Genomic DNA, 25,964 nt, shown 5'->3' with positions numbered 1-25,964 from the left:
AACTTGTAAGGGATTATAATTTTATAAAATAATTAATATGTCTCTTTCAATTTAATTTCTTAGATTGTTTCATTGTTTGAAACTAATATGAATATATGATTATCTTGTAATGATCGTGGAAAAAAAAGTAATTGAAAAATAAAATTCATTATGTTATAACTTTTTATTTAACCCTTGTACACGTTATTATAGATACATACGTACATACATATATATATATACATATACATACATATATATATATATATATGTATATATATATATAAGCTTTTCAATAAATTTTTGTAATCTAATTACTTGGAAAGAGAAACTGAAATATGATTTGAATTAATAAAATTGATTGGGGTCAGAGTGAAAAAAATTGAGTCGACCTTTAGGGGGAGGGGAAGTTGTTTTGAGTATTTCTAGAATTAAATAATAGTGTTTAGCTTATAGCTGAATTTGTCCTTATGCATAATTAATTAGTTCTTGAGTGCTAAGCAAATTATATTTAATCAATTAATTAATAATAATTTACGTATACATGTAATTAGAGAACGAAAAGAGGTGAGAAGCATGCTGCTAATGATTATTTGACATAGTCTTATATATATATGGTCCCATTTTCTAAGTATATTTATTATTATCCATCCCACCGGTAAGTGCTTGAAGTCATCGAACCATCTTTTAGAGTGAGTTGAAAATAGACCCTAAAAATAAGTTGATTTGACATCGTGAAATAACTATGAAAGATACATTGATTTTATCAAAAAATCAACCTTGTATGAGGTGTTACTACTTTGTTTGGTGCTAAGATTGCATTAACATTTCAAATCAGGTTAATTGTCTCACATCGGTGGGATAAATAACATGATTATCTAATTCTCTTGAGCTAGATTTTGGGGTTGAGTTAGGTCCAAGTTCCAATCTTAACATGGTATCAGAGTCTGGGTTCCACCGTTATGTGTTGGACTGCCTATAATTAGGTCATCCGTTCTGTTCATAATTGGGTCATTTGTAAACTCCACGCTCCATATGTTCGTTTTTGGGCGTGAGATGAGTGTGTTAATTGTCCCACTTCGGTTGGATAAATAACTTTAGAGTTCTATATATGAGGCTTGTACAATCCCCCATTGAGCTAGCTTTTGGGGTTTAGTTAGGTCCAAGTTTCAATATTAACAAATGAAAATTGATCAAAATTGTTAATGAAATATGCATGATTAAAACTAAAATGTTATAATATAGTATGATCAAGATCGCACAGAAATAATATATAAAAACTAAAAATCCAATTTCCCTAATTCATATCTACCTACAGTGAACTTGCACAAAATAATTGATTCTTCGAATATACGTAAACGCTTATAAATATAGTCTAAATAAAAAATAAATAATGCATTTAAACAAAAGAAAATATTTATGATAATTATTTAAGAAGGATCGAAATAGGAGTGAAAGTTAAGAAGATGAATATAATATGCTCTAATTATAAAAAAAAAAATATTACAGAAGATCGTGATATTATTATGTACACCAAAAGAACAAAGAACAAATTTCTTGTAAACTAAACTATCTATTATTCTCTAGCAAGCAAACTTTCAACATTTTTGGTTAAAGAAAAGGAAGAAATACAATACTTTCTAACTAATATACATGAAAATGTTAGTTGCCTTCCTTTGAGTGGAAATTCAAACTAAAAAACACACAAGTTCTTCCACAAGGTCATCAAGAATCATGTCTTCCAATTCAAGACCAATACACTCGCTCTCGAACTGAAGATTCATCCACCGATAGTCGTCCTTCAAGTCGCAAACCATAAGACGATCCAACGATTGCTTCTCATCCGTCCTCAGATTCAGTAATTTGCCTATGCTCTTGCTCACCTCCTCGACTATATGGTTTCCTGCTGGAAATGGTCGAACTTGGCAACTCGACGACAACGGTTTAGGATAATATGGGAGTGAAACATCATATGTTTCAACTAACGTTTCATTAACCAAATCAAAGAGCATCTGATGCTGCCAACATGAGCTGCAGAAATCTTGCCAACTGGTTATCTGATCGTGCTCATGTGGCCAGCAAGCTTCCAAGTCCTCGAGTATTTGTGGGCTTAGTGGCTGGTCTGATGCGTGCCACGCTCTTTCAGATGCGTCTTTTGCTATGCCAGATTGATCAAGAATAAGCCTCACATAACCTGAGTCTGTAGTGTGCCCAACACTTTTGACAAACTTGTCTGTTTATCAAAAAAAAAAAAAACTCAATTAAAACCACTTCTATATCGAGTCTAATGGAAGATCAGATCAAGTAGATCATATGGAAAATTTAATGATTAGGGTATAGCTTTGACCGAAAACGAGAGAATCTGAACAATACCTTCAGAAATTTTAAGCTGTTCGGAACCAGATAATTTTTCTTGTGAAATGGTATACGAGTCTGGAATCGAGCAAGGATCAGAGCCATTGATACTCTCCTGCACACAAATGAAATCGACGCTTGTCGGTTTTCGTGCTTCCTCTTCGAAATCTTCCTTTTTTTCACCACTTTCATCAATAGCATTCGAATTTAAGCCTGAATCATGGTCCATCTTTTGCATATCATCCACCGATTCTGTTTTGCATTTGACTGTCTCAATCAAATCCGGTGGCTCCTTCTCTGAATCGCTTGCAACTAGTCTGACTACGTTTTCTTCGTGTTCCACAACATCTTGACGAAAACTATCATCTTTTTCTATTACAAATGAGTCATTTCGAAAAGCATCATCACCAGCTACCCCGAGATTTAAATTCGAATAAAACGAATAAGCATTTGACAGGGAGCGGGAGCGAATCCTTCTTGAATACATCGAAGCATGGCCATTTTCGTTAGTTAACCTCAAGCTCCTAGACAGATTCAACTTGGCTTCTGTTCCATAACTGTTCTCGAACAACCGAGCATATTTATCTAGTGATTCATTTAGAGAAGAACTTCTGCTGTGGGAATAGTTCCTCATAGTATTTTCATCAACTCTGTCCATAGTAGTTTCTTCCCTTATATCAACAACGCTTTTTGCAATATCTAGAGGGGCCATCCATTCGTTTCTTTGTTGTATTTCCCCCTTCATCAGTGAATCTCGATCTTTTTCTTCCGAAATTGCTAATTTTTGTTCCAGACTAACAGCTTGCAATTTTTGCCCTTTAGGGAATGACCAAGTTTCCTTCTGCTTGTCTGCAAGTTTACTAGGCTTGAACTTTAGTCTCTGCGAAAAATTAAGATCGGGGAAAGATTTCGATTTGCTGAACTTTAGTTTTTCATTCGAAGCGAAACCATTATGGGAGAAACGAGTGACTCTTTCATCAGAAACTTGCAAATTTCTTGCAAACAACTCCTTGTCGATCTTGAGCATGTCCAAGAAATCAATCTTCTCTGACGATCCAATGTTAGCAGCACTAAAGATGTCGGATTCTCCGCCACTTGCCTCATTCTTGGTCTGAGTCATATGACTCATATCCACTGACGGAGGGGCAGAGTTCTCTACTTTACTGGGAATGAAAATGATCGGATTTTTCCAGTCTCTGCGGATTTTACTGATGCTATCATCAAGGGACTCCAGATGGTGTATGGAATAAGTTCTCTGTAATCTAGATTTGACCAAGAAACCTTTTTTGCCTTGTGCATCGTTGCTTTCCTTATATATCTCTTCCGCAATCAATGCTTTTATGCGTGATTTGAGAGATCGTTTGTTGTTTCCACGAGCTCTTTTCATTTTCTGATCAAACAAATGGATATAAACATCAGTCTCTGGTTCAGCCAAACTGTTGGGAAATTCACGTTGTTACAAGTTAACAAACACGAGAACTTACAAGAAATGGACTCTGTTTTTCATCCAATATCTTTTCAGCTTCACAAGAATCGTGACCAAGCAAGTTCGCTTTGGGACTCCAATCGCCTACAAACCAATAAGAAAATGTGTGATAAATCTGAGCTCGTAAACTTCTACTACAAAACGGTTAATGTTGAGGAGCAACACTTGTTTTCATTACTCTCATGTTGTTATTTTATGTGGCACAACAAATAAAAGATGGCAGCTACACTGTTACAAATCTGAAATATTTGACTAATTTGCATTGTTATAGTCAACTATAACTTTTCATTAACTATAATAATTCATTCTCACATGTTAGAAACATTGCAATGGTTTTAACATGATACAACAGTGTACAACCACAAAATGTTAAAGCTATCTCCAAGAGGGAAATTGAAACCCAGGCCTATTAAATGAGCTAACATATGCAAAACAGTAAGTTTCTCGTATGACTGCTTTTGATCTATACCTGTTTGGCCTGCATATTTGTTATGGTGGATCATCTTCCTGGTGTTAGAATGCCAATGATGATAGTCGAGAACGTTGATGAATCCGGAAATGCAACCTGGCTGCTTATGATCATGTTCGTCGCCTATGAGCTTCGTCCAGAAATGCCTTCCCATGTTACGAATCCTCCTCCCTAAAAACTTGGGGGGTTTTCAACTGTTTTAACTCGTTCAACCCAACCTGATTAAATAAACATTCAACAAACATATTAGTTAATATTTTTTAAACCACAAATCTGACTTGTTCTCACAGATCATAGGAAAAACATTTACCAGGATTTGTTTATATCTTTATCCTTCAAACCATGATGTGTGAAAATTTGACTATGAAAAGACAACCTTAATTTTCTAAACAAAACTTAACTCGTTCAATCAGAAAACATCACAAACTGATCATCACACACAGAAACAAGGCTGCCTTTACAGGTTAAAAGTACGAATTTATTCCTTCATGGGTTCGAGTTCAAGATTAAAACTCAGCCTTGTTATAGAATCTCCTCTGTTTGGGTAAGAAAAGGAAAGAAATAGAGCTCAAGAAAAATCACCCAAAAACGTATCTTAACACAAAGTCTAACCAAAAAATAGGGAGCTGAAAAGTCTTAGAAATTGGAGGGAAAAAAAGGGAACAAAAACAAATGAAACGCAGACAAAAGTTTATAACCTTCTTGGACAGAGAACTGCGCGAGTTTATGAGCTATGGCGGGTGAATGACATATAAGTTGGAGCCTGGAGGGAGAAGAGAGGCTTCAATACCAAAGATATAACTGCAACTACCATCTATATAAATATATACGTTTATAGCAAAATCATAGAATATAATTGGTTTATAGATATTAATGTAACCTTTCTATGTATAAATGAATGTACATATAAAATAAATAAACAGAAGAAAGAAATAAAGAAAGAAAGAAAGAACGAAAGGAAGGTAAGGAAAGGGCAGAATCGTGTATCAGTCTCTGCTTTGGAAAACGACCAGAAATCAGTCGCCAAAGCTTAACTGGTCAACGCTTCTAACCTTTCTTATTATTATTATTATAATTATTATTATTATTAAATATAATATGTCATGTTGGCAACTTTAGGTAGCGGTTTGGAGATGGAAAAATATGTTGCCTGGTTTTTGTTTTATTTATTTATTTATTTCTTTCTTAATAAATATGTCATTTTTCTCATATTCTTATTTCACTGTTTACATTTTCTAACATTTATTTAATTCATCATTAAAAATTATATGTGTATAATAAAATATCATTTTTATCAATAAATTATCATGCGACATGATTGTTAGGTTATAAAACTGCCCATAAAAATAAATTTTACTAAAAGTTTTCTGATCTAAATACTTAAAATTATAAGTAGATAGCCAACTTGCTAGTAATTAGAAAATTAATATCATGTTGTTCGAAATTAGGAAAAGTTCGGACCAACTACCGTTAGTTAAGGGGGGTGTATTGGTTATAGACTTTTAATGACTTTTATGGAGTTTAAAACTCTAGAGGTATTCAAACTAGACTTTTATATACTCCATAAAAGTTTCGCGGTATTCAATATAAACTTTTGTAGAATTTTAAAAAGTCATGTGGTATTCAAACTTGACTTTTAAAAACTCTACAAAAGTCTATGGGTATTCAAAATGTCAATAGACTTTTAATGACTCTATGGAATTCTATTAAGTACAAGAATTATAACCTAATGTACAACAATAAAATGTCAACAAAAGTCTTTGGTTCAACCTAAAGATTTGGATGTACATTTAATTGAGAAATCTCCCAAATTCACATATTCAATACAAACTTTCATTCTTTTCTCATCTATTTATTTTTCATTTTATTTGTACTTTTTAAAAACATAATTAAAATTTAATTTTTTTATTAATTATTATATAACATTTTATTTTTAATTATTTTCTTTAATTTTAGTTAATCTATATCTTAAATTATTGTATAAGCAAATTCATATCGATACTATACCAAAATTTTCGGTATATCGAACCAAAAAACCTTACATTTTAAAAAAAAATTATAATTTATTGTTTTAAAATATTATATATTTTAAAAATTTTGTATATTTTTTCGGTATTTCGGTATATACCAAAATTTTCAAATTGGATATGTTACTGTACCGAAATCTTCGGTATACTTAAAATTCGGTAAATTCAATATTTTTTTGTTACGGTAATCTCGGTATATCGAAAATTCGGTATTTTTTTCCACCCCTAATAGAGCTTGTATTGGCATGTGCTATATTACACAATTTTCTTTGAAAGAAGTGTCAATTTGATGAATTTCAAATTGAACTAGATAATGAAGCTCAATTGTCTTCATCAACACAAGTTTATGAAGGTGACGACTTTGATCAGTTATTTAATACTCAAAAACAACAACGAGCAAATGCTAATGCATGGAGGGATACCATAACCAATGAAATGTAGAACGATGTCGTTTAAATTGTCAGTAATGATTAGATTTTTTTTATAAAAGACTACTCATTATTTTGAGTGTTCTTTTAATAAAATTTTATTATGAACTTATAAAAATATTGTTCATTAATATATTGAATTGACATAAAGAATTGAAATTTTGATTTCAATAAATTGGATAGTTCATTTGTCGTTTTTCACAAATTAAATTTATTTAACCTTTAAATAAGTAAAATTCATTACATTTTCATAAATAAATAAAAATTTAAAATTGAATAGGTTATACGTGTCCAATAATTATTTAAAAAAAATTAATAAAAAAATAAATCACAATTACAAAAGTCTACAAAAGTCTACAAAAAAAGTCTATAAAAGTCTATGAAATATGTTTTACAATTCCATGAGATTCTATAAAAGTCAATCAAAATCCATCAACTCCACAAAAGTCCACCTTTTAAAAAAAGTCATTAAAAGTCATTAAAAGTTTAGATTGAATACACCCCCCTAAGTGTGCCTTTGTTTATATATTTTTTTTCCCGAGTTCATCATGCTTAGCGAGTGAGGCATAAGATTCAGTGTGATCATACAAAGTATTCTAAAATTTTAAGTAATGATTTCCAATTATTCATATAACTCTATGTCCATTGTTTCTGTTCTGATTCAAAAACTAATATCACACATAAAATTTCAAAAACAATCCATACAAATTACAACCCATGCATTCCGTGCCACCATAAAATCACCGATATAACGTCGAACAACAACGTTACAATCCAACTACTGCTTTAGCCCAGAACTTCTGCACAGTGGGAACGCTCGTTCCGACGAACGCTGGCTGTATGGTTTAAAATATTATAGTAATATTATTATCATCACTCTATCTTTTGATAAAGTGACAAACGTATGATTTACAGTTACTTTAATATCAAAAAAATTTGATTAAAATTTTAAATCCTCAAAAATAACAATTAATTACCTTTATTGATTAATCAGATATATCTGATAGTAGGTCTCTTGTAAGACGGTCTCGCGAATTTTTATCTGTGAGACGGATCAACCCTGTCGATATTCACAATAAAAAGTAATACTCTTATCATAAAAAATAATATTTTTTCATGGATGACTCAAATAATAAATACATATAACAAAATACGACATGTGAGATCGTCTCACACAAATTTTTACCTATATTTCTGATTAAATTTGAAACCGATGCAGTTACACTCATTAATCAGATGAGCGTGAGGAATGGTCCTAACTCCTAAGAGTCAATTCAATTCAATTCGAAAGTCACTCTCATCGGACCGTCACGAAGAAAAAAAATTGAATATAAGAATAAATAGAAGTCCACATTTCCTAGAAATTAATTTTTTCCCCATAATCTATCATGATAAATGATGGGAAATCCAAAATTTAGTTAATTACTTATATTATTATATTAAACACAAATACTAGAGGACGGCTTTAATTTGTTGCTATATTCATGTGATTTTTTTGATCAATTGACCGTAAACTATTTAGTATATCAAATATATTATTAGAAATTGATTTTTTTTAGAAGAATAGAAGATAATAACACTTTGAATTTTCAAATTCAATATCAATTGACAAATTTTATAATATTCAATATCAAATGTTACGAAAACGATTGGTTTTAATTAGACTGCCACCTTAATAATATCGTGTCTAACCAACAAAGGGTTTAGAAAAATGGCCAGCCAAATTGGGCAACTGAAAGTGACTAAAAATACATTGGATAAAAAGGATTTATTAGAAATTCCAATTTGGTGACTGAAACAAATTTCAATTAATAATAAATTATGTTTATATTTTTTTAAGTATGTTTCTTGTGAAATCGTCTCACAGGTTTGTATCAATTAGACAATTCGATAGACTTTATGTCTGCCATGAAAAATAATATTTTTTTACATAAAAAATAATATTTTTTCATGATTTATGTCGAGTTGAATATTTATCTCACAAAATTCACTCACTCACACCATCTTTTGTGATATTTTATGGATTAGTATGTGTGTTGTGTGCGTGTTTAAATAAATATTACAGTTGAAAATGGGTCGGGTTTACAAGTCTAAAGTTGCAACTTTCTAGATGGATAACAAATCAAAGTTCAATTTGAAAATTTCTTGAATTGACCAAGTCTTGCATGCAACTTTCGAAATAAATTAATTAAATTCTTAAAAAAGAATCAAGAAAATAGAAAATCCTTTGTCATTCTCACTTATCGGGTTATCCCAGCCCCTTGGTACTTTTTATACTTTGTTCTTGAAATAACTAAAATTTAAATTTTATAGTAATTTAAATTTTTAGCTTGAATTTTTATAATAATACATTGCTAGCGTTATTCTACAGTTAGGATATCACAAATTTATATTAACTGTTAACATACGAGGTTATTATTGACACGAGTTTGAGTATATAAAAAAAATCTAGGTGTCTTATGTGACATCTTACGTATTGTTGAATATTTTTCATAGATCGGTTGGATAGAAGATTCAATCTGACCCGTATTACAAAATTAGTTCATGAGATGGTTTCACATGAATTTTTATGTATAAAAAAGGGATAAAATTATAAATTTGGCCAAGAGAATATCAGAATCAAAGTTTTTTCCAGAAAAATTATGCACGGAATGCAGGTTGAGATTGCATAAATGGATTTACAAATATAATTTTTTTTAATTCCAGTCAACCTACCGGCTACCAACATACATTATAATTTATAATTATAATAAAAATAAGATTAAATATTGAAAATATTCCGATAATGGTTGATATTATTATTATTTTTATTTTCAATGCATCGCTAGTTGTATAAAATAATTAAAAGGATTAAAATTAATTATATCGTTACGAAACTAATTGTGATACTCGGAAATATTGGAAGAAAACAAAAACTAATGGTAATAATAAATAGTTAAGGCAAAAATTCGTGTGAGACGGTCTCACGGGTCATATTTTGTGAGACGTATATCTTATTTGGGTCATCCATGAAAAAATATTACTTTTTATACTAAGAGTATTTATTTTTTATTGTCAATATCGGTAGGGTTGACCCGTCTCACAGATAAAGATTCGTGAGACCGTCTCATAATAGACATACTCAATAATTAAATTATTATTAAAACTGTTAAATACCAAAAAGCTTCATATTTATATATACAAAGGACGAAACGAAAATTTATTAACTATTAGTTCAAACAAAAATCTGATATTATATGATTATATAAAGATTCTATCACCTAAAAGACATCGTCTTTTATTTCCAAAATTGTCCTTACACCAATATTTCTTTTAGTATTATTATTTCAACTTATTTTTAATATTACCCTTTCAAATTGCCCTATTATCTTTCACTAATTTCCTTCAATTATTTTTAAATTAAACATAAAAATATAACATTTCATAAAATTATATATAAACTAGTAAATTACTATTATGATTTTACACACACATCAACGTGTATATAATTTACCAGCGTATAATTGTTGTTAGAACATTTATACAGTATAAAATCGTTACAATTTTTATCGCGTGTGGGAATAAAAAGGCCATTGCTGAAGTATTTCATTATCGGGCCAAGTTTTGGGAGGCCCGACGTTAATAGCCCAAAGTATTAGAATAGGTGGTGGTGATCTATGATTGCATCTCACTGTAAGTATTTACAGTCAAGTGAATAAAATACTTGAATTATATTCGATTTATTATTGTTGTTCAATAGGGTGATGTCACATCGAGATGTCTATAAATTATTTTGACTTTGACTCAAATTTTACAATAATTTGAATGGGAAAAATAGCTACATAATACTTATTAATGTAGCCAAAATAAATTGTTACATGAATTAAGTAAATTCAGAGGAACACTAGAATGTTGGATCGGAGAATGTTCATGTCACACATGTGAAGCCTAAAAAAATTTGATGGATCGTCACATTCATCACGAACAAAACGGAAACGTTGGAAAGTGTCCGACGTATCCGACCCTGATTAAGTCAGCACTACATAGAGAACCAAGGAAGCAAAATACACGCAAATGAAATCTTACCTTTGAAATAGGTCAATTTACAAACTTTACAAGAGTTCAATGGACTTGAACCTAGGCGAGCTTTTATTAAAGTTACAAAAATAATAGTTAAATAAAAAGTAGGTTCAATTTTAATGGACTAAATAATTATCATAAAAAATTTTGAGAGACGATGTCATGAGTAAATTTTGTGATCTGTCTTTTATATGGGTTACTCATTATAAAATATTATTTTTTATGTTAAAAATATTATTATTTTTATTATAAATATGATCATGATTGACTCTTTTCACGAATAAAGATACGTGATATCGTCCCAACAATAACCTACTCGATAATTATATTGGATTATAAATTATAATTCATAGCTTACAACTAATTTTTTGTCAAATCTTTCGTAATGCCATCTAATCTCACTCTTAGAACAGTTACAATAGCATAAACCGAATCAAATACAACAGATAATTACATCATGGAAAAATTAAAATATAAGATAGAAGAGTATGGGTGCAAAATAATTGACCGATTCCCGAGATTTAGAGCCGAATCGATAGATATTTAATATACGAGCTATTGTTCGAAAAGTTCATGAATAAGTTCGAATATTTCGAGCCAAATTCGATCTCGAACTCAAACTTCAGCTGGAACCAAGATATTTGAATTTTTCGAGCTTTATATCGAAATTGAATTTAAATATATTTAATTTGAGTCAAATTCAAACTTTAATTTTTTATTATTATTTAAGTCGATTCGGTTTGTTTGGATCGAGAAACAGAAAATCGTATAAAGCGTGTTGGCTCTTGGAGATTAAATCAGCGGTGGGAGAGAATCAAGTATAAAGCGTGTTGGCTCCAACAAAATTAAAGGAAAAAGGATATTCAGCTCTCTCTCTCTCTCTCTCTGAGTAGCATAAGTTCTACGCGTCTATCTATCTATTGCATATTTGCATTCCTTCTAATAAATTACATTTGTTTCCGATGGACGTCGGTTTAGGCATTCACACTAATGGCGAATTGCGATCAGAATCAATCGTTTCCTTTGAAAACCGGCGGCGAGTGGAGGCACTGGGTGATCTATGCGTACTGCCGGATGAAATCTTGTGTTCTATATTAGCGAATCTCACGCCTCGTGATGTTTCTCGTCTCTCCTGCGTTAGCAGGTATGGTCGTCGATTCATCTTGTTTTCTGGTTAGATTAGATTTATAATGTTTTCAAAATTTCCTCCTGCAGTCATCATAGTGAAGATGGATAGACGATCAAATTTAGTCGCAGATATATAACCAGGACTAATACGATTTGAAAAGAAAAATGGCGTTCTTAACGTAAAAATTGTTTGTTTTGTTAGGGGATAGACTTTTAACGAGCACTGTAGATAAGAATTCAGCAAATTCGTGAAGCTCTCAGACGTCTTCTTGGATTGTTTGGAACTCAATTTCCTAGATTTTGTGTATCTGGATTGACCTGTATAAGCGAATTTTTCATATCCATTACGTGCTAATTGTTGACTTCTGAAGAGCAGAGAACTTTCAAGTTTCAACCTCAATTTGTTCACATAAGAATGGGCCATTGAACATTGTCTTTGATACCCAGGGTATGTTATACCCTGTATAATGTGGCTATGGCCATTGACCCTTAATTCGTCAAAACATGGGGTGGAGCCTTACTCATATTATCCAAGGGTATTGAGGGATGAGGGAGTTTTACCTAGAGCATAGCCATAACCTAAGAACGTCAAATGTTTCATGTTACGCCTGTTAAACTGTGAAAGAATGATTATATGTTGTCTCATCTTATACTCTATAAGTAGTACAACTTAAGCCATAGTTGCTTTGACACAGCTAAGAATGCTGCATATTCTTACTTGAATACATAACGATGAAATTGTGGAGGATATTGACTATTCAATAGGATTAAACTGGACTGCTGTTTATTTTATGCTTTTGTTGTTTGCACCATCTTGTTCATGTATACGTGCACACCAGGAACTTGGCAGTTTCTCTAAAAAATTATTTGGCTCCAAGTGTATTGAGATAATTAAATGATAATAGTTACAATAAAAATAATAATAGTTATAGTAATAATAAAAATAGTAATATATTCTGCATAATTTTATAACGAGAATAACATCTGAATCTTTCCATCTAGATTCCAGAAGAATAATGTTTCCACTCTTTCTGAGGGGAAAAATCCTTTTATTGCTGGTTAGGTGTGCTTATTCCATTTGTGAAGGAAACAAATCGGAAGAGTCTTTCTTTATCCCATACTTTGGCAATTTAATTTACTTTAAAATAGAATGACCTTCGGAGAAGATACTAACCATGTACTTCAAATTAGACAAATTGTTGAGTATCTAAAACTTCGTCCTTTGCCGTTCTTGTAATTTGATCTATAAATTGATTTTTTCCCCATACTCTGTAGGCTTATAAAGATTCAGAAACTTTCATTTCCATTTTAATATTTCTTGTTGATGAACAGTTCTGTAATTTATCTTCTTTTTTTCGCAGTGTGATGTATATATTATGCAGTGAAGAGCCCCTTTGGATGAGTCTATGCCTTCGCATCGTTAATCGCCAGTTGGAGTACAAAGGCTCGTGGAAGAAAACAGCTTTGCATCAGTATATGTTTTGTTGATTTTTTTCCCTTTGTTATCACTTCTCTACTATTCTTCCATTGAGTAACTTTTATAGAAGTCTGATAGTTTCATCTTATATGTCAGACTTGATTTGCCCCTTATATATGTTGAAGAATCTCAAAAGAAACCATTGCACTTTGATGGTATTCAAATTTATAATCTTTGTTTTGTTTTATTTTATTTTTTCTTTTGCGTGATGATAATGGCCTACCTGTTTTGATGGTCTTATCACCTCTTTCAGGATTCACTTCTTTATTTCTATACCAGAGGTTGTACCGATCTTATACCACATTAAATGGATTTAATTTCGATAGTGGAAATGTGGACAGAAAGGAGAATGTCTCTTTAGAAGAGTTTCATGAGGCTTATGATGGTCAAAAACCAGTACGTGAGCAGTAATTTGCCATCAATCTCATATTTGCAGTATATGCATGAAAAGTGCTATTTATTTACCTAATAATATTTACTTTCAAAACATTGTTAAAACTACACGATCCTGATGGGTTATTGTTCCATCGGGCTGTATTTTTTCTATCGATTCTTTATTTATTTTACTTTCTTCTTATTCCCACTAGCGTGGAGCAAATTTTTAATTTGCTTCAATTAGGAAAAGATTAATGTACAATTTACAAATTTCTGGTCACTGCTCGGTCTTGTCGATCTATCATTTGCTTGGTGTTTAAGACAGTGATGTACTTTAATTTCTCGATTTTTAACAGGTTTTGATAAATGGATTAGCTGATAATTGGCCGGCGAGGAAATCATGGACAAGTGAACTGCTTTTATCGAGATACTCTGATACAAAGTTTAAAATATCGCAGAGGAGTTCAAAAAAGATGACTATGAAGTTCAAGGATTATATTTCGTACATGAATGTTCAGCATGACGAAGATCCTCTATACATTTTTGATGAAAAGGTCTGTTAATTATACTCATTATTCGAAATTCAATGTTGAATTCTTGTCATAGTTGGTACAATTCTCTAATTCTGTTAATGCAGTTCGGGGAAACTGCTCCAGACTTATTGAAGGATTATAGTGTGCCCCAGCTATTTCAGGAAGACTATTTTGATGTTCTTGATGGCGAGCAACGACCACCTTTTAGATGGCTCATAATTGGACCAGAGAGATCTGGGGCCTCCTGGCATGTTGATCCATCTCTAACTAGTGCTTGGAACACACTCCTCTGCGGCCGTAAAAGGTAATTAATGTGGTTGACATTGAATTATCCTCATGTCATGCAACTTGCTCTCTCTCCGATAGTTTTTGGTTCTTCTTCAAATTATGTAGTTTCGAAAGTAATATCATATATCTTTAATAGGTGGGCATTGTATCCTCCGGGAAGAGTTCCATTAGGAGTGACCGTACACGTAAACGATGAAGATGGTGATGTCAATATTGAAACACCCTCTTCGCTTCAGGTATTGTCTGCAAAGATCTGCACTTTCTAAGCCCCTTCATTTTCTTTTTCCATATTTGTATTTTTTCCAAGTGTCGACATATTTTCGCAGTGGTGGCTGGAATATTATCCCCTTCTATCTGAACATGACAAACCGATAGAGTGCACCCAGCTTCCTGGCGAGACGATATACGTTCCCAGTGGGTGGTGGCATTGTATATTAAATTTGGAGACGACCATTGCTGTCACACAGAATTTTGTGAATTCTAAAAACTTTGAATTTGTATGTTTGGATATGGCTCCTGGTTATCGACATAAAGGCATTTGCCGGGCAGGGTTGCTTGCTCTTGATGAAGATGGTTTTGAGGATCTTCAGAAGAACGCTGTTAGAATGGATAATGATGACCTCACTAGGGTGGAGAAAAGGGCAAGAATGTGCCATTTCATTGAGAATAGATGCAATGGGAATGACACCGATGGATTGTCAACAAGTTGCAGTCTGGATAATCTAGAATATTCTTATGATATAAATTTCTTAGCTACGTTTGTTGATAAAGAGAAGGACCACTATAGTTCTTTATGGAGCTCTGGCAACAGCATAGGACAACGAGAAATGAGAAATTGGTTGTGCAAACTTTGGGTCGGAAAACCAGGACTTAGAGACCTAATATGGAAGGTATTACTTTTCTTGTTTATTTTTTCTTCATTGTTGGATGTTGCAAACTTTGTGTAGCTTGAATCCTATCTTTTGCATAAATTTCACTTGAATATATTTCATGTTCCAGGGAGCCTGTCTATCACTCAGTGCTGATAAATGGTTTGAACGCGTGGGAGAAATTTGTGCTTTTCACAACTTGCCCTCTCCTGTCCATGATGAGAAACTTCCTGTTGGCACTGGTAGCAATCCTGTAAGTTTTGTACTAAGATTTGCTTCCAAGGGATTACAAATTCTATGGTCTATTGTTTGTGGTAGAAATAAAATTCATATTTGAGATAAAGAGTGAATATTGTAATCTAATCTAAAAGATTATTAGAGTTTTAGCCCTTTGGGCACTGTGTCGTGGATATATTTCTTTATGGCTGAACCACATAGATATTGTATTGCGTTATGTACTTTCTTCACCATGTCCCAACCTATTGAAGGTACAAATGGTGTTGGAGCAGGAATCTTGAACTGTGGTTTTGTTTCTTGGGTGCTGTTTAAACTTCTATCCTTAAAAAAACGGAGAGGGGAGGGGGTTGCTGCCGACCTTAACAATTACTTAACCAAAACATTTGTCCTTTTCACTGCTCACGTGAACAGGAACCGTATGGCATTAAAAAACATGATTCTGCCTGCCAAACTGACACGTTCAAATGGTGGAATTGTTGGTGATTTTACGTTGTGTGTCTGATCTGACAAAAATGCTGTACAATTTATTACAGGTCTACCTATGTGCTGACTATGTAATAAAAATATTTGTTGAAGGAGGCCTGGAAGCATCTCTTTATGGTTTAGGCACTGAGGTATGATTTTATTGTTCCGACTTGTATCTAGTGGAATTTTCCCAACCCCCCCTACCCCCGGGGTGCAGTTTTACCGATCTTGACTTATTGTGGTCACAGCTTGAGTTCCATAATCTACTTCGGAATGTGAACTCTCCTTTGAAGAGATACATTCCGACTGTATTGGCCAGTGGGATTCTGCTTTCTGAAAATGGATCGTATAGAGTATTGCCTTGGGATGGTAGCTGCATACCTGAGGTGATTGACAGCCATAGTCTATCATTAAATCTTAAAGAAGTTGATTATCCATTTGGGGTCTGGAGTAAAAAACAATTTGAATATCAGAAAGCTCGAACACCATCATTCGAATCAGGTTCTTGTATATGGCCCTATATTGTGACAGAAAGATGCAGAGGGAAAATATTTGCTGAGCTGTAAGTATTACTCTTAACACTGATTTTTCTGCAGTGTTTTTTGAAGCATAGCCTGCTTCATGGGCTCAAATCAATGCGCATGCATTCTTTTTGACTGTCGCTTTGACATTGTTTGATCTGCAGTAGAGATACTCTTTCATCAGAAGAGGAGTTAAATCTGGCTTCTTTTTTGGGTGAGCAGCTGTGTAATCTTCATCTTCTTCCCCGTCCATCTCCTCAAGAGTCAATGCTAAGGGCTAGAGAAGGTCAAGCGCAGCTATCATATGGTGATGGATTAGAAAATATTTCCACTCATGTTGGCAATCCAGTTGAGTGGAAATTATTTATCAGCATTATAAACCAGAAAAGGAAGAATGTCCATCACCGCTTGACTGCATGGTATTAAAGGGTTTCTATCATCAATCTTTTGAGTTTCAGGTTTTACGAAATGAACTTTGTATATTAGTATGCAACCACAATAGTATTTTGGCCTTTCTCTTTGTCGTCGGTGAACTTGATGGTAGGGAAGACAGTATTTTACTCTTTTCATCTTTTGGGACATTATATGCTTCTTGATGTTGCATGCAAGGAGGTGCACACAACATATCGTGAATGAACTTTGAGGAGCTTAAATTAATTTAAAATCTATACACTTTCCTTCCTATCTTGCAGGGGTGATCCTATTCCTAGCAAACTGATAGAGAAAGTCGACGTTTACATCCCTCGTGATCTGACCATATTCATTGATATATTTGAGGTGATCATAGTTCTCTTACTAGTAATGATATCTTCAGTTTTTTTTATTCCTGACATCCAATTTCAAACTTTATCCTTGGCAATTATTAAATATCTTCAAGCTTTAATGCATGTATTTAATCTCTCTTCTCTGAAGAATGCTGCAGAAGCTTGCAAATCTTGTACCTGGATACACATGGATGTGATGGATGACAACATATACATGACACCATGTTGCTCGGCTTCTGTATCAGGGGAAATCGTTTCTGATTCTTGTTTAGCAGAAAGTGGTCATGTGGATGTGTCTAGTAGAACCTATAGAAGCAGCAGGCAAAGCTGTTCATGGTATCCTAGCCACATCCTTGACTTTAGTGATTTAACTATAGGTGAGTTTTTTTCCATGATGTCTGAGTTTGTTCAACTTCTTTTTGTTCTTCCTCAGCAACAAGATAATTGAAAATATATTTGCCTAGTATTTCTGTAAGCAGCCCCCCACAACTTTCATATTGAGATAATTTCACTGGTATTATTCATCCTATTTTCAGTGGGGTAGATGTTTTGTAGTAGAAGTATGAAGTGTTCAACATTCACATTTTTTTATCTTCAGTTGATATCTGAGCTTGTGGTGAAATTATTTGGATGAGTTTGTATACAAAAGAATATATGCTTCTTCAATGTTCAATAAAAGTCACCTGACTGACTGACTCATTAAAAAAAATGTTTTTCGTAATCCTGAGGATGACAATTGATTTGCAATATAGAGATATACTTAATTTGTGTGTTTCTCACCTGCAGCTATCTTCTTCTTTTCTTTCGCAGCAGGTGTCATATGAAGTCTACTCGTGTAAATAATGTCAATTATCGGCTATCAGAATGGAAACTAGTTACAGAATCGAATTCTATTTCCCTTGTGTTCATTTCCCTTTTAGTATAGACTCTGATATGATGGATAACTACTCATATTTGCTGTGGATACAAATTCAGTGGCTCAGTCTCAAGAAATATTTCTAGATTTGAGATAGCTATATGCTACATAGGATAAATATTTCATGTGCAGTTTGATGCATTAATACATGTGTGGGTTCTACATATGTTACATGTAGAGCGAATACGTCTGACGGTTATATTTTAAATAAGGAGTTCCTCTCCTGTTCAAGCATGGATTAATCCCAAGATTTGATGCACTTTATAGACAATGGCTCATCTTGTGTGCTTGCTGGTCTTGCGTGTACATCCTTTACTTGAATTTCATCAACAGAGATGTACTTGTACCAGAATCACCCAGAATTTTAATCTCCCTGCCTTCAATTTTCTAGTAAATTACTGATTGTGGATTTTATTCTTTCTGCCTTCAGTTGTTGAGTAAATTGGCATTATTCTATTCTACAGGGGATCCACTCCTTGACCTAATCCCGATATATCTCGATGTCTTCCGAGGAGATTCTCGTCTCTTGAATCACTTCCTTAACAGCTACAGGCGTCCATTTGTAGGAAAAGAATCACTGAAACCGTCGGTGGCTGATAGTAGGTTTGGGCGACTCTCATACAGAGCAATGTAAGTTCAGCTTTACAATCCCTTGTGTCCCTAATTGATCTTATAATTAGTCATCATGAATAAAGCGTAACTTATTATTTGATGCCTTTTCGATCTACTACTTTGCAATTATCAAAACTATGTTATTTTTCTTTCGTTTGTTCCATATTTCGTAATCTGTCTTTTCAGATGCGACTCCTTTCTCATTTATTTGGATTGGTTAATGTGTAATCAGGTGCTATTGTATTTTGCATGATGAAAACATTCTGGGAGCAATTTTCAGTCTCTGGAAAGAATTAAGGGTGGCAGATTCATGGGAGGAAGTTGAGGAAAAAGTTTGGGGAGAACTGAACCGTTACGCTGGTTGTTGATTTGTCTGATTAATACAAAATAAGTTCGACCCTACTATATTTGGGCAGTGTATACTTTCAAGAAGTGTCATTCGACTCTATTACGATGGATTTGTATGTAGGAAGTATTAATTATTTGATTAATTGGGACGTTTGCGTTTTATCTTGTGAGCAAAGGAAATAACTGTTGGTTTCGTCTCTTTGTAACATCTGCGTGAAAACTATGATATTAAATATATTTGCGTTGCCAAAAATGAACTAGAAATAATTAAATTTGGGGAAATTTGATAATGACCAAGTGGTCAATTTGATAATTCATTTTTTAAGTTATCACCTTTGTGTTTCGGTACAGACGTGTGACTTTCTTTTTATTGACTTACGGTTTCTGGTGCATCTTAAATTACTGTCACTAAATAATCTCACTCTTATTGATGACACCCATACGATTTATGCTGTATTATATTATTATTGAACAGATTGACAAATACAAATAATCAATTTGGTTACCTTTTAGTAGGTCTTGTCACAACTCCTAGAAAACGAGAATACTTCGAATAATTGAACAAAAAGTTAAATGAATATTATAGTATATAAACAAACTACCTTTTGAAATCGTTGACGCTTTAATTTTATTAAATATCATGCGTTGTAATAATGATTTAATGTATTAAAATTTTATTTCATAAACTACTGAATTGATATTGATTATAACGGTTATAATGCCGTGTATAATACAAGTGGCAATGTAAGTGTGTATCTTCAAGCGATATAAAATATTGGAAAAACTTCGTTTTTATTTTTATATATTTATTTATTTGTAAATTTGATTTTTTATATTGTTAAATTTTGATTTTTTGTTATGTATGTTTTAAATTTTTTTGACCATTTTATTTTTTCAGAGCATTGACATGATACAACATATGTCATCTCTATGTCGACATTATATCAACGTCATATATATATATATATATATGAAATGTCATAAAAATGAAAAAAATAAAGTAAAATAGCATATTAAAAGTGAAATAAAAAAAAAAAAACTGATATTATAAAGAGATATAAAACAAAACAAAAAAATACAAATTTTAATAAAATATTTTGTCTATCCCATTCACGCAAGAGGAAATGACGCAGTGAAGTGTGCAAACTTCAATCCATTTCATTTCAACTCCCAAATTCTGGTCTCACTCAGCTCACGTCAGGCGATCTTTTTCTTAATTCCCCCTTTCATCAGTATATAAAATAAATTAAATAATTGTTCAAAAAAAAAAAATTAAATAATAACTTCAAATATCTTGCCAAAGAAAATCCAAAAATTTTATTAGATTGAATATATATATATATATGCATTAAAAATCTTGGAATTCTGGCTCCCATCGTAATCGATTTCCATTCACACGCACAGTTTCTTCACTCCTACCTCCAAGACACAGAAATGGCTATCCGAAGCTTCATTCCCCATTCTACCCCTATCACTTTCCTCTTTTTACTACTCCTCTCCACTTGCCCACTCTCCGTTTTCCCCTTCAACATCACCCATCTCCTTTCCCCATTTCCCGATCTCTCCGATTTCACCTCGCTACTTTCCTCCACCGCCGTCGCCGCCGATCTCGCCGATCGATCCTCCCTCACCCTCCTTGTTGTTCCCAATTCACATCTCCGCTCTTCCGTCCGCCCCTCTTCCGCAACCCTCGCCGATGTCCTCCGCTACCACGTTCTTCTCGAGTATCTTTTCTGGTCTGACCTTCGCCGCCTGCCCTACAACGGTAGACTCGTCACCACCCTCTTCCAGACTACCGGACGCGCCACCTCCAATTCTGGCAGTGTCAACATTACCTTCGATGCCCACTCCGGAGACGTCACCGTACATTCTGAGACCTCGAATGCCACCATTCTCTCCCTAATTGAAACCATACCCTACAACGTGTCAATCTTCTCGCTCAGCTCACTCTTAGTCCCTTACAACCTCGACCTCATGGCTTCCGAAACCCGCCCCACTCTGGGGTTGAACATCACGAAAGCGCTTATCGATGGGCACAATTTTAATGTGGCGGCATCGATGCTCACCGCCTCCGGTGTTGTTACCGAGTTTGAAGCTGACGAGGGCGGTGCTGGGATAACCCTTTTCGTTCCTACAGATGAAGGGTTCGCCGATCTACCTTCGTCCGTCAGATTTCAGTCATTACCTGCGGACAAAAAGGCCATGGTGCTGAGATTTCATGTCTTACATTCATACTATCCGCTGGGCTCCTTGGAGTCGATCGTGAACCCAGTTCAACCCACTTTGGCCACGGAGCAGAAGGGGGCTGGCAGTTTTACCTTGAATATCTCTCGGGTTAATGGGTCCGTCGGCATTGATACCGGAATAGTTCAGGCATCCATCACGCAGACTGTGTTCGATCAGAATCCGGTGGCTATTTTTGGGGTATCAAGAGTGTTGCTGCCCAGAGAATATTTCGGGAGGAATCCGATTGAGGCGAAAAAGCCTAGTAACAGCGGTGGAGCGGTGGCTCAGCCACCGGATATTGCACTTCCTCCGGGAGATTCTCCAGCAGCAAACGGTCGGCCCAGTCATTTGTCATCACCGCCGGGGCTGGAAATGCGGTCGGAGGCGGGTAAAGCAATTAGGGTGCTGCGTACTGTGTTGGGTTTGTGGTGCATTGGATTATGTTGTCTGTTGCTATAGCTACAAGATTGGGCTTCATTTGGAAATTGTGATCGTACCATTTTTAACACGGAATTGCTGCCATTGTTCGACTGGGATTTGAGCATTCCAGAGGTGAGAATGTGCTTATTTGCCGATAATCTAGGCTTTATTTTTCATTCATAATTTAATTGTTAAAAGATCATCATTTCTTGATTCTGCATTCCCGTTGCTTGTATAGAACTTGGATTTTTTGGATTAAATTGTGTAATTTAATAACAAATTTTGGGGTACCAAGTGCTTCTAAAATTTTTGAGTTTTTGTTGCAAAAATACCAGTACATACACTGTTTGTACTCCGTATTTAAACAGATTGCAGGAAAAGCTATTTGTTCTTATTTTGAACAGAAGGCCAGAAAAGACTGCAGCTTTTTTGGAATTGTGATTCATTGGAAGAATCACCAAAAATTTCATGTGCATGTTTCTGATTTGTAATAAAGAGCGTAAGAAGTTCTCGTTTCTTGTTCTATTTTGGTAGAGTATCTCGCCTGGGAATTTTATCGATTTCCTGTCACCATACTTGTTTATTTCCTTTATTCTTGGCTTTTTGTATTTTAAAAAATGAGATTTTATATCAATTTGAATCCAGCAGGCTAGAGTTTTTAGGCGCATATGATACTAGTTTAGCGAAAAATATGCCCGGTGAGCTCCCTTAGCACCCATAAGTATAATAACTGAATTAGGAGGTCGTCTGGCCGGTCTGGGCGTTGGTCTTTAATTTCTAGTACAGTATACAAAAATGTATCCCAGTTTCATAATCCATCCCAGCGGAACAACAGGCCTAGTCCATGAATAAAGCTTGTTTTTTTCCATTTACATGGATGGACAGAACATGAAAGTAGAACCATTAATTATAACCGAGATTGAGCTGTCCAAAGTAGAGAACCAAGTTCAGTATGCACGCATAGATTTATGCACCTGGAGATGGCAAATAGTGATGCTTGAATTCCCACCTTCCATCCACTGTTTCTTGCTAAGGCTTAACTTGTACCCCTTATCCGCAGTTTCGTGGTAAATTTCTCGATTTTGTAGGTCACATATGTCACAATGAATTTGATTAATTATTTGCGCAACTAGATGTTCATCTCGACCAGAATTGACACCCTCCATTTAATCGCGCGTTCCGTAGAGCGGATCCGTGTTTCATCACTCACAGTAGTCACACCTGATCAAGATTCACATTCTTCTTTACATGTTAAGACTACACTGCTATCTGGTGAAGTCCATAGTATCGCACATTCTTTTGAGAAGAAGAATGGAGATGGAGGTATTTAGAGGGCAATACATCAGATGCATGCATGTCTATATTTCGTGAATTGATTATTGAAAAGGTTTACTCATTCACATGAAATTATTCAGAAATGTTTGATTGCATACCCCATTTTATTGTCGACTTTTAGAGTTTTAAATTAAAAATATTATACAAGCATATTTGAAATGCTCTGACATCTGATTGATTCTAGAGCAATACCGATCTCCCTCAAATATTTTTGAAAGATCTTTCCTTCTTTGGAAAACCAAATCGATTAAAAATTTAATTATTGCCATGATAGCTGGTATACATGTATACACCTCTATGAATTAAAAGAAGAAGAAAAAAAAGAAAAAAAAAAGAATGGAAAAAAAAAAGCTGTTACAGTTTCCCTCCATTGCTGATGACAGTTCAAAAGTAAATTGGGCCTTATTTTACTTTTGTAAGAGGCCCAGTATAAGCATTTTTAGTTGTCCTTTTTGGGGTATTTGAGGCCCACATTTTGAAAAGATAGAGGCTTTGATCCAAGGATTTTAAAAGTTTTTCTTTATAAGTTGGGTATTATTATCAGCAACATTTTCTTTTAAAAGTAATATTATAAATTATAACGACTTTCTTTTTAAAAAAAAAACAAGAAGAAAGAAAAACGACGGTGTTTTGTGGGTTTTGACTGGAAATAGACCTTTTAAGAAATGGGAAAAGAGTTAATCTTTTTGTTGTGAACATTCACTGATCTAAAGAGCCTTTGGTTTCGAATATTACGATGTTATTTAGCAAATAAACACACGTGGGACAACTCAGAAAATACAGAAAAAATCTTTTTTTCCTTTTTGCCTTTTTTATTTATTTATTATTTATTTTGATTGGAGGAGGTATTCACTACAATTTCTTCTAAAATGAAAAATTTTAAACTGCATTACATATTTTGGTACTCTGATGTTTTTTCTTGTCTTATTATATTTTTCTCTCCTTTACATGTGCAGATAACTGAATCATAAATCGGTTAAAGAAGAAATATTTCAGTCAATTTCCAGTTGTACGTTGTCCATTGTCGGTTACGTTCTAGTCAAACAGAACTTTGACCTTTTTTTGTACAATTTGGTCCTATTAAATTTTGACAATTACTAATTATAATATCATGAAATTTCTTCGTGGATGTGCATATGTTGAATTATTTCATTTATCGTTGTGGTTATCTTAATTTATATATTTATTCATTTTAATTCTACACTTTATATATATTTATATTTGTGTTGTTCTGATTATAAATATGTATTTACATATATATACTGAATAAACTAAAAATATATAAGTACTAAATAAATAATAAAATTAAGTGATAATTATTAGAGTACAAAATTGTATAACTAAATTATTTGAATGAATAATATCATATGTACATTCAATTTTTTTACTTATTTACAAGAATTTATTTTTTAAAAGTTCATGTTATAAATGATATTTATCATATATCTTGATATATTAAATTCTTAAAATGATTTTTAATATTTATATAGTTCATATTGTACAAAATATAACAAAAAAATTTAAAAAGTACGTTAAATAATATTTACATTTTCAATGTTCATCCCAATCTATTTCAAAATATTATATTGGATACGTGTCTTAATTTTACAACCATTTATAATTTTTGTTAAAATAACAAATGTTTGATCCAACAATGACATGATAGAAAATCTAGCATTCGAATTGATAGGCACGTCTGGTCAATTTGTAATTGTGATGGTGTTTGACTTCCTGCTACACCAGCAAATGGACTTAGGATCCGAATCTAGCTAATTTGGTACTAAAAAATAGGGGTTGGGTCAGATTTAAATTAAATGCCACGTTATTATTATTCTTATTATTATTATTGCATCCCAGTTAAAACTTTGCAGATACCTCACTTTTCAAACTTTATAAATATACTTGATTATTTTTAACAATCATATCATAAAATCTTTTAAAATCGATCGTTGTTATACGGGCTCATTGCATCAACATCTTCGTAAAAAATAAAAAAAAAACAAAAAAATACTCTGTATTAAATTAATAGTATTTTTGACACCGTGTTTTTTATGATCAGACATAAAATTCCTATGGTGATGATAAATTTGCCTGAATTTTTATAACATGATGTGAAATGTGTTTTATTTTGTATAAAATAAAAAAATATATTGACATATTAAAATTTTTAAATAGTTTTATTTATATTAGACTTTAAGATATGTATTTAATTATATAGATTGATTTATTTTTTTATTGCATTTAAAATGATTAGGTACGGAGTATAGGTTTAGGTGAAAATGATAATAAAAAAGGAACACAAATTCAATTACGTGAGAGGGTGAGTCAAGTAAGAAGAAGACAACAGCAAAAATGGGGGATTGAATGTGAATGGTGGGAGAAGGTGGACTATGAGTATTGCCCACTTGCTTACATTTCAATTATTATATTTTTTTAAATGTAATAAAAATGTTTTGTTTAAATAAAATTTGCATGGTCAGCCATTTCCATTATTTATGGGTTTATTTTCTTTCACATTAAGTAACGATAAAATTCTCTTTGGGTTAAAGAAAACGACGTGTGGGTAACAGTTCATATATACATTCATACTTATATATATATACTTATAGTATATAGATTTATTGTGAGACGGTCTCATAAATCAAAT

The 25,964-nt window shown here is 33.1% G+C and overlaps 3 protein-coding genes across 9 annotated transcripts; 2 read left to right on the top strand and 1 right to left on the bottom strand.

Moving 5' to 3' along the window:
* Positions 1 to 1,427: 1,427 nt before the first annotated feature.
* On the bottom strand, positions 1,428 to 5,231 carry LOC140809740 (uncharacterized). 3 transcript variants are annotated; one of them, XM_073167455.1, is made up of 5 exons: positions 4,988 to 5,231; positions 4,290 to 4,507; positions 3,819 to 3,904; positions 2,353 to 3,724; positions 1,428 to 2,212 (listed from the first exon to the last, which is right to left on the bottom strand). In XM_073167455.1, exons 2-5 carry the CDS (start codon positions 4,441 to 4,443, stop codon positions 1,668 to 1,670), a joined length of 2,157 nt encoding a protein of 718 aa, XP_073023556.1. In that variant the 5' UTR covers positions 4,444 to 4,507; positions 4,988 to 5,231; the 3' UTR covers positions 1,428 to 1,667. The 3 variants fall into 3 exon arrangements, with proteins under 3 accessions (XP_073023556.1, XP_073023558.1, XP_073023557.1); XM_073167457.1 differs by lacking the exon at positions 4,988 to 5,231 and adding an exon at positions 4,751 to 4,954; XM_073167456.1 differs by lacking the exon at positions 4,988 to 5,231 and adding an exon at positions 4,600 to 4,741.
* Positions 5,232 to 11,641: 6,410 nt separating this feature from the next.
* Positions 11,642 to 19,542, top strand: LOC140808788 (lysine-specific demethylase JMJ21). 2 transcript variants are annotated; one of them, XM_073166048.1, is made up of 16 exons: positions 11,643 to 11,947; positions 13,293 to 13,403; positions 13,505 to 13,563; positions 13,662 to 13,804; positions 14,140 to 14,337; positions 14,421 to 14,620; positions 14,741 to 14,840; positions 14,931 to 15,494; positions 15,604 to 15,726; positions 16,244 to 16,324; positions 16,424 to 16,737; positions 16,861 to 17,115; positions 17,389 to 17,473; positions 17,609 to 17,837; positions 18,841 to 19,006; positions 19,221 to 19,542. In XM_073166048.1, the coding sequence occupies exons 1-16, from the start codon at positions 11,766 to 11,768 to the stop codon at positions 19,354 to 19,356; spliced, it is 2,946 nt and encodes a 981-aa protein (XP_073022149.1). In that variant the 5' UTR covers positions 11,643 to 11,765; the 3' UTR covers positions 19,357 to 19,542. The 2 variants fall into 2 exon arrangements, 1 of the variants encoding a protein (XP_073022149.1); XR_012113014.1 differs by lacking the exon at positions 19,221 to 19,542 and having other exon boundaries at positions 11,642 to 11,947; positions 17,619 to 17,837; positions 18,841 to 19,004.
* Positions 19,543 to 20,702: 1,160 nt separating this feature from the next.
* Positions 20,703 to 24,410, top strand: LOC140809825 (fasciclin-like arabinogalactan protein 4). 4 transcript variants are annotated; one of them, XM_073167567.1, is made up of 2 exons: positions 20,703 to 22,114; positions 24,274 to 24,410. In XM_073167567.1, exon 1 carries the CDS (start codon positions 20,771 to 20,773, stop codon positions 22,019 to 22,021), a length of 1,251 nt encoding a protein of 416 aa, XP_073023668.1. In that variant the 5' UTR covers positions 20,703 to 20,770; the 3' UTR covers positions 22,022 to 22,114; positions 24,274 to 24,410. The 4 variants fall into 4 exon arrangements, with proteins under 4 accessions (XP_073023668.1, XP_073023671.1, XP_073023670.1 ...); XM_073167570.1 differs by lacking the exon at positions 24,274 to 24,410 and adding an exon at positions 23,116 to 23,927; XM_073167569.1 differs by lacking the exon at positions 24,274 to 24,410 and adding an exon at positions 23,071 to 23,927.
* The last annotated feature ends 1,554 nt before the right edge of the window (positions 24,411 to 25,964 follow it).

Source organism: Primulina eburnea, chromosome 13 (assembly GCF_022965805.1).
Source record: "Primulina eburnea isolate SZY01 chromosome 13, ASM2296580v1, whole genome shotgun sequence".
Classification (NCBI taxonomy): Eukaryota; Viridiplantae; Streptophyta; class Magnoliopsida; order Lamiales; family Gesneriaceae; genus Primulina; species Primulina eburnea.
This window is presented reverse-complemented; position numbering and strand designations above follow the sequence as displayed.

Coding starts and splice junctions, on each gene's coding strand:
- LOC140809740 (XM_073167455.1), bottom strand. CDS start 4,443: ATGGGAAGGCATTTCTGGACGAAGCTCATAGGCGACGAACATGATCAT. Junction 3,905..4,289: donor CAAATATGCAGGCCAAACAG/GTATAGATCAAA, acceptor ATTGGTTTGTAG/GCGATTGGAGTCCCAAAGCG. Junction 2,213..2,352: donor ACAGCTTAAAATTTCTGAAG/GTATTGTTCAGA, acceptor TTTGATAAACAG/ACAAGTTTGTCAAAAGTGTT.
- LOC140809825 (XM_073167567.1), top strand. CDS start 20,771: ATGGCTATCCGAAGCTTCATTCCCCATTCTACCCCTATCACTTTCCTC.
- LOC140808788 (XM_073166048.1), top strand. CDS start 11,766: ATGGACGTCGGTTTAGGCATTCACACTAATGGCGAATTGCGATCAGAA. Junction 15,495..15,603: donor TTAGAGACCTAATATGGAAG/GTATTACTTTTC, acceptor TTCATGTTCCAG/GGAGCCTGTCTATCACTCAG. Junction 17,838..18,840: donor CTTTAGTGATTTAACTATAG/GTGAGTTTTTTT, acceptor TCTATTCTACAG/GGGATCCACTCCTTGACCTA.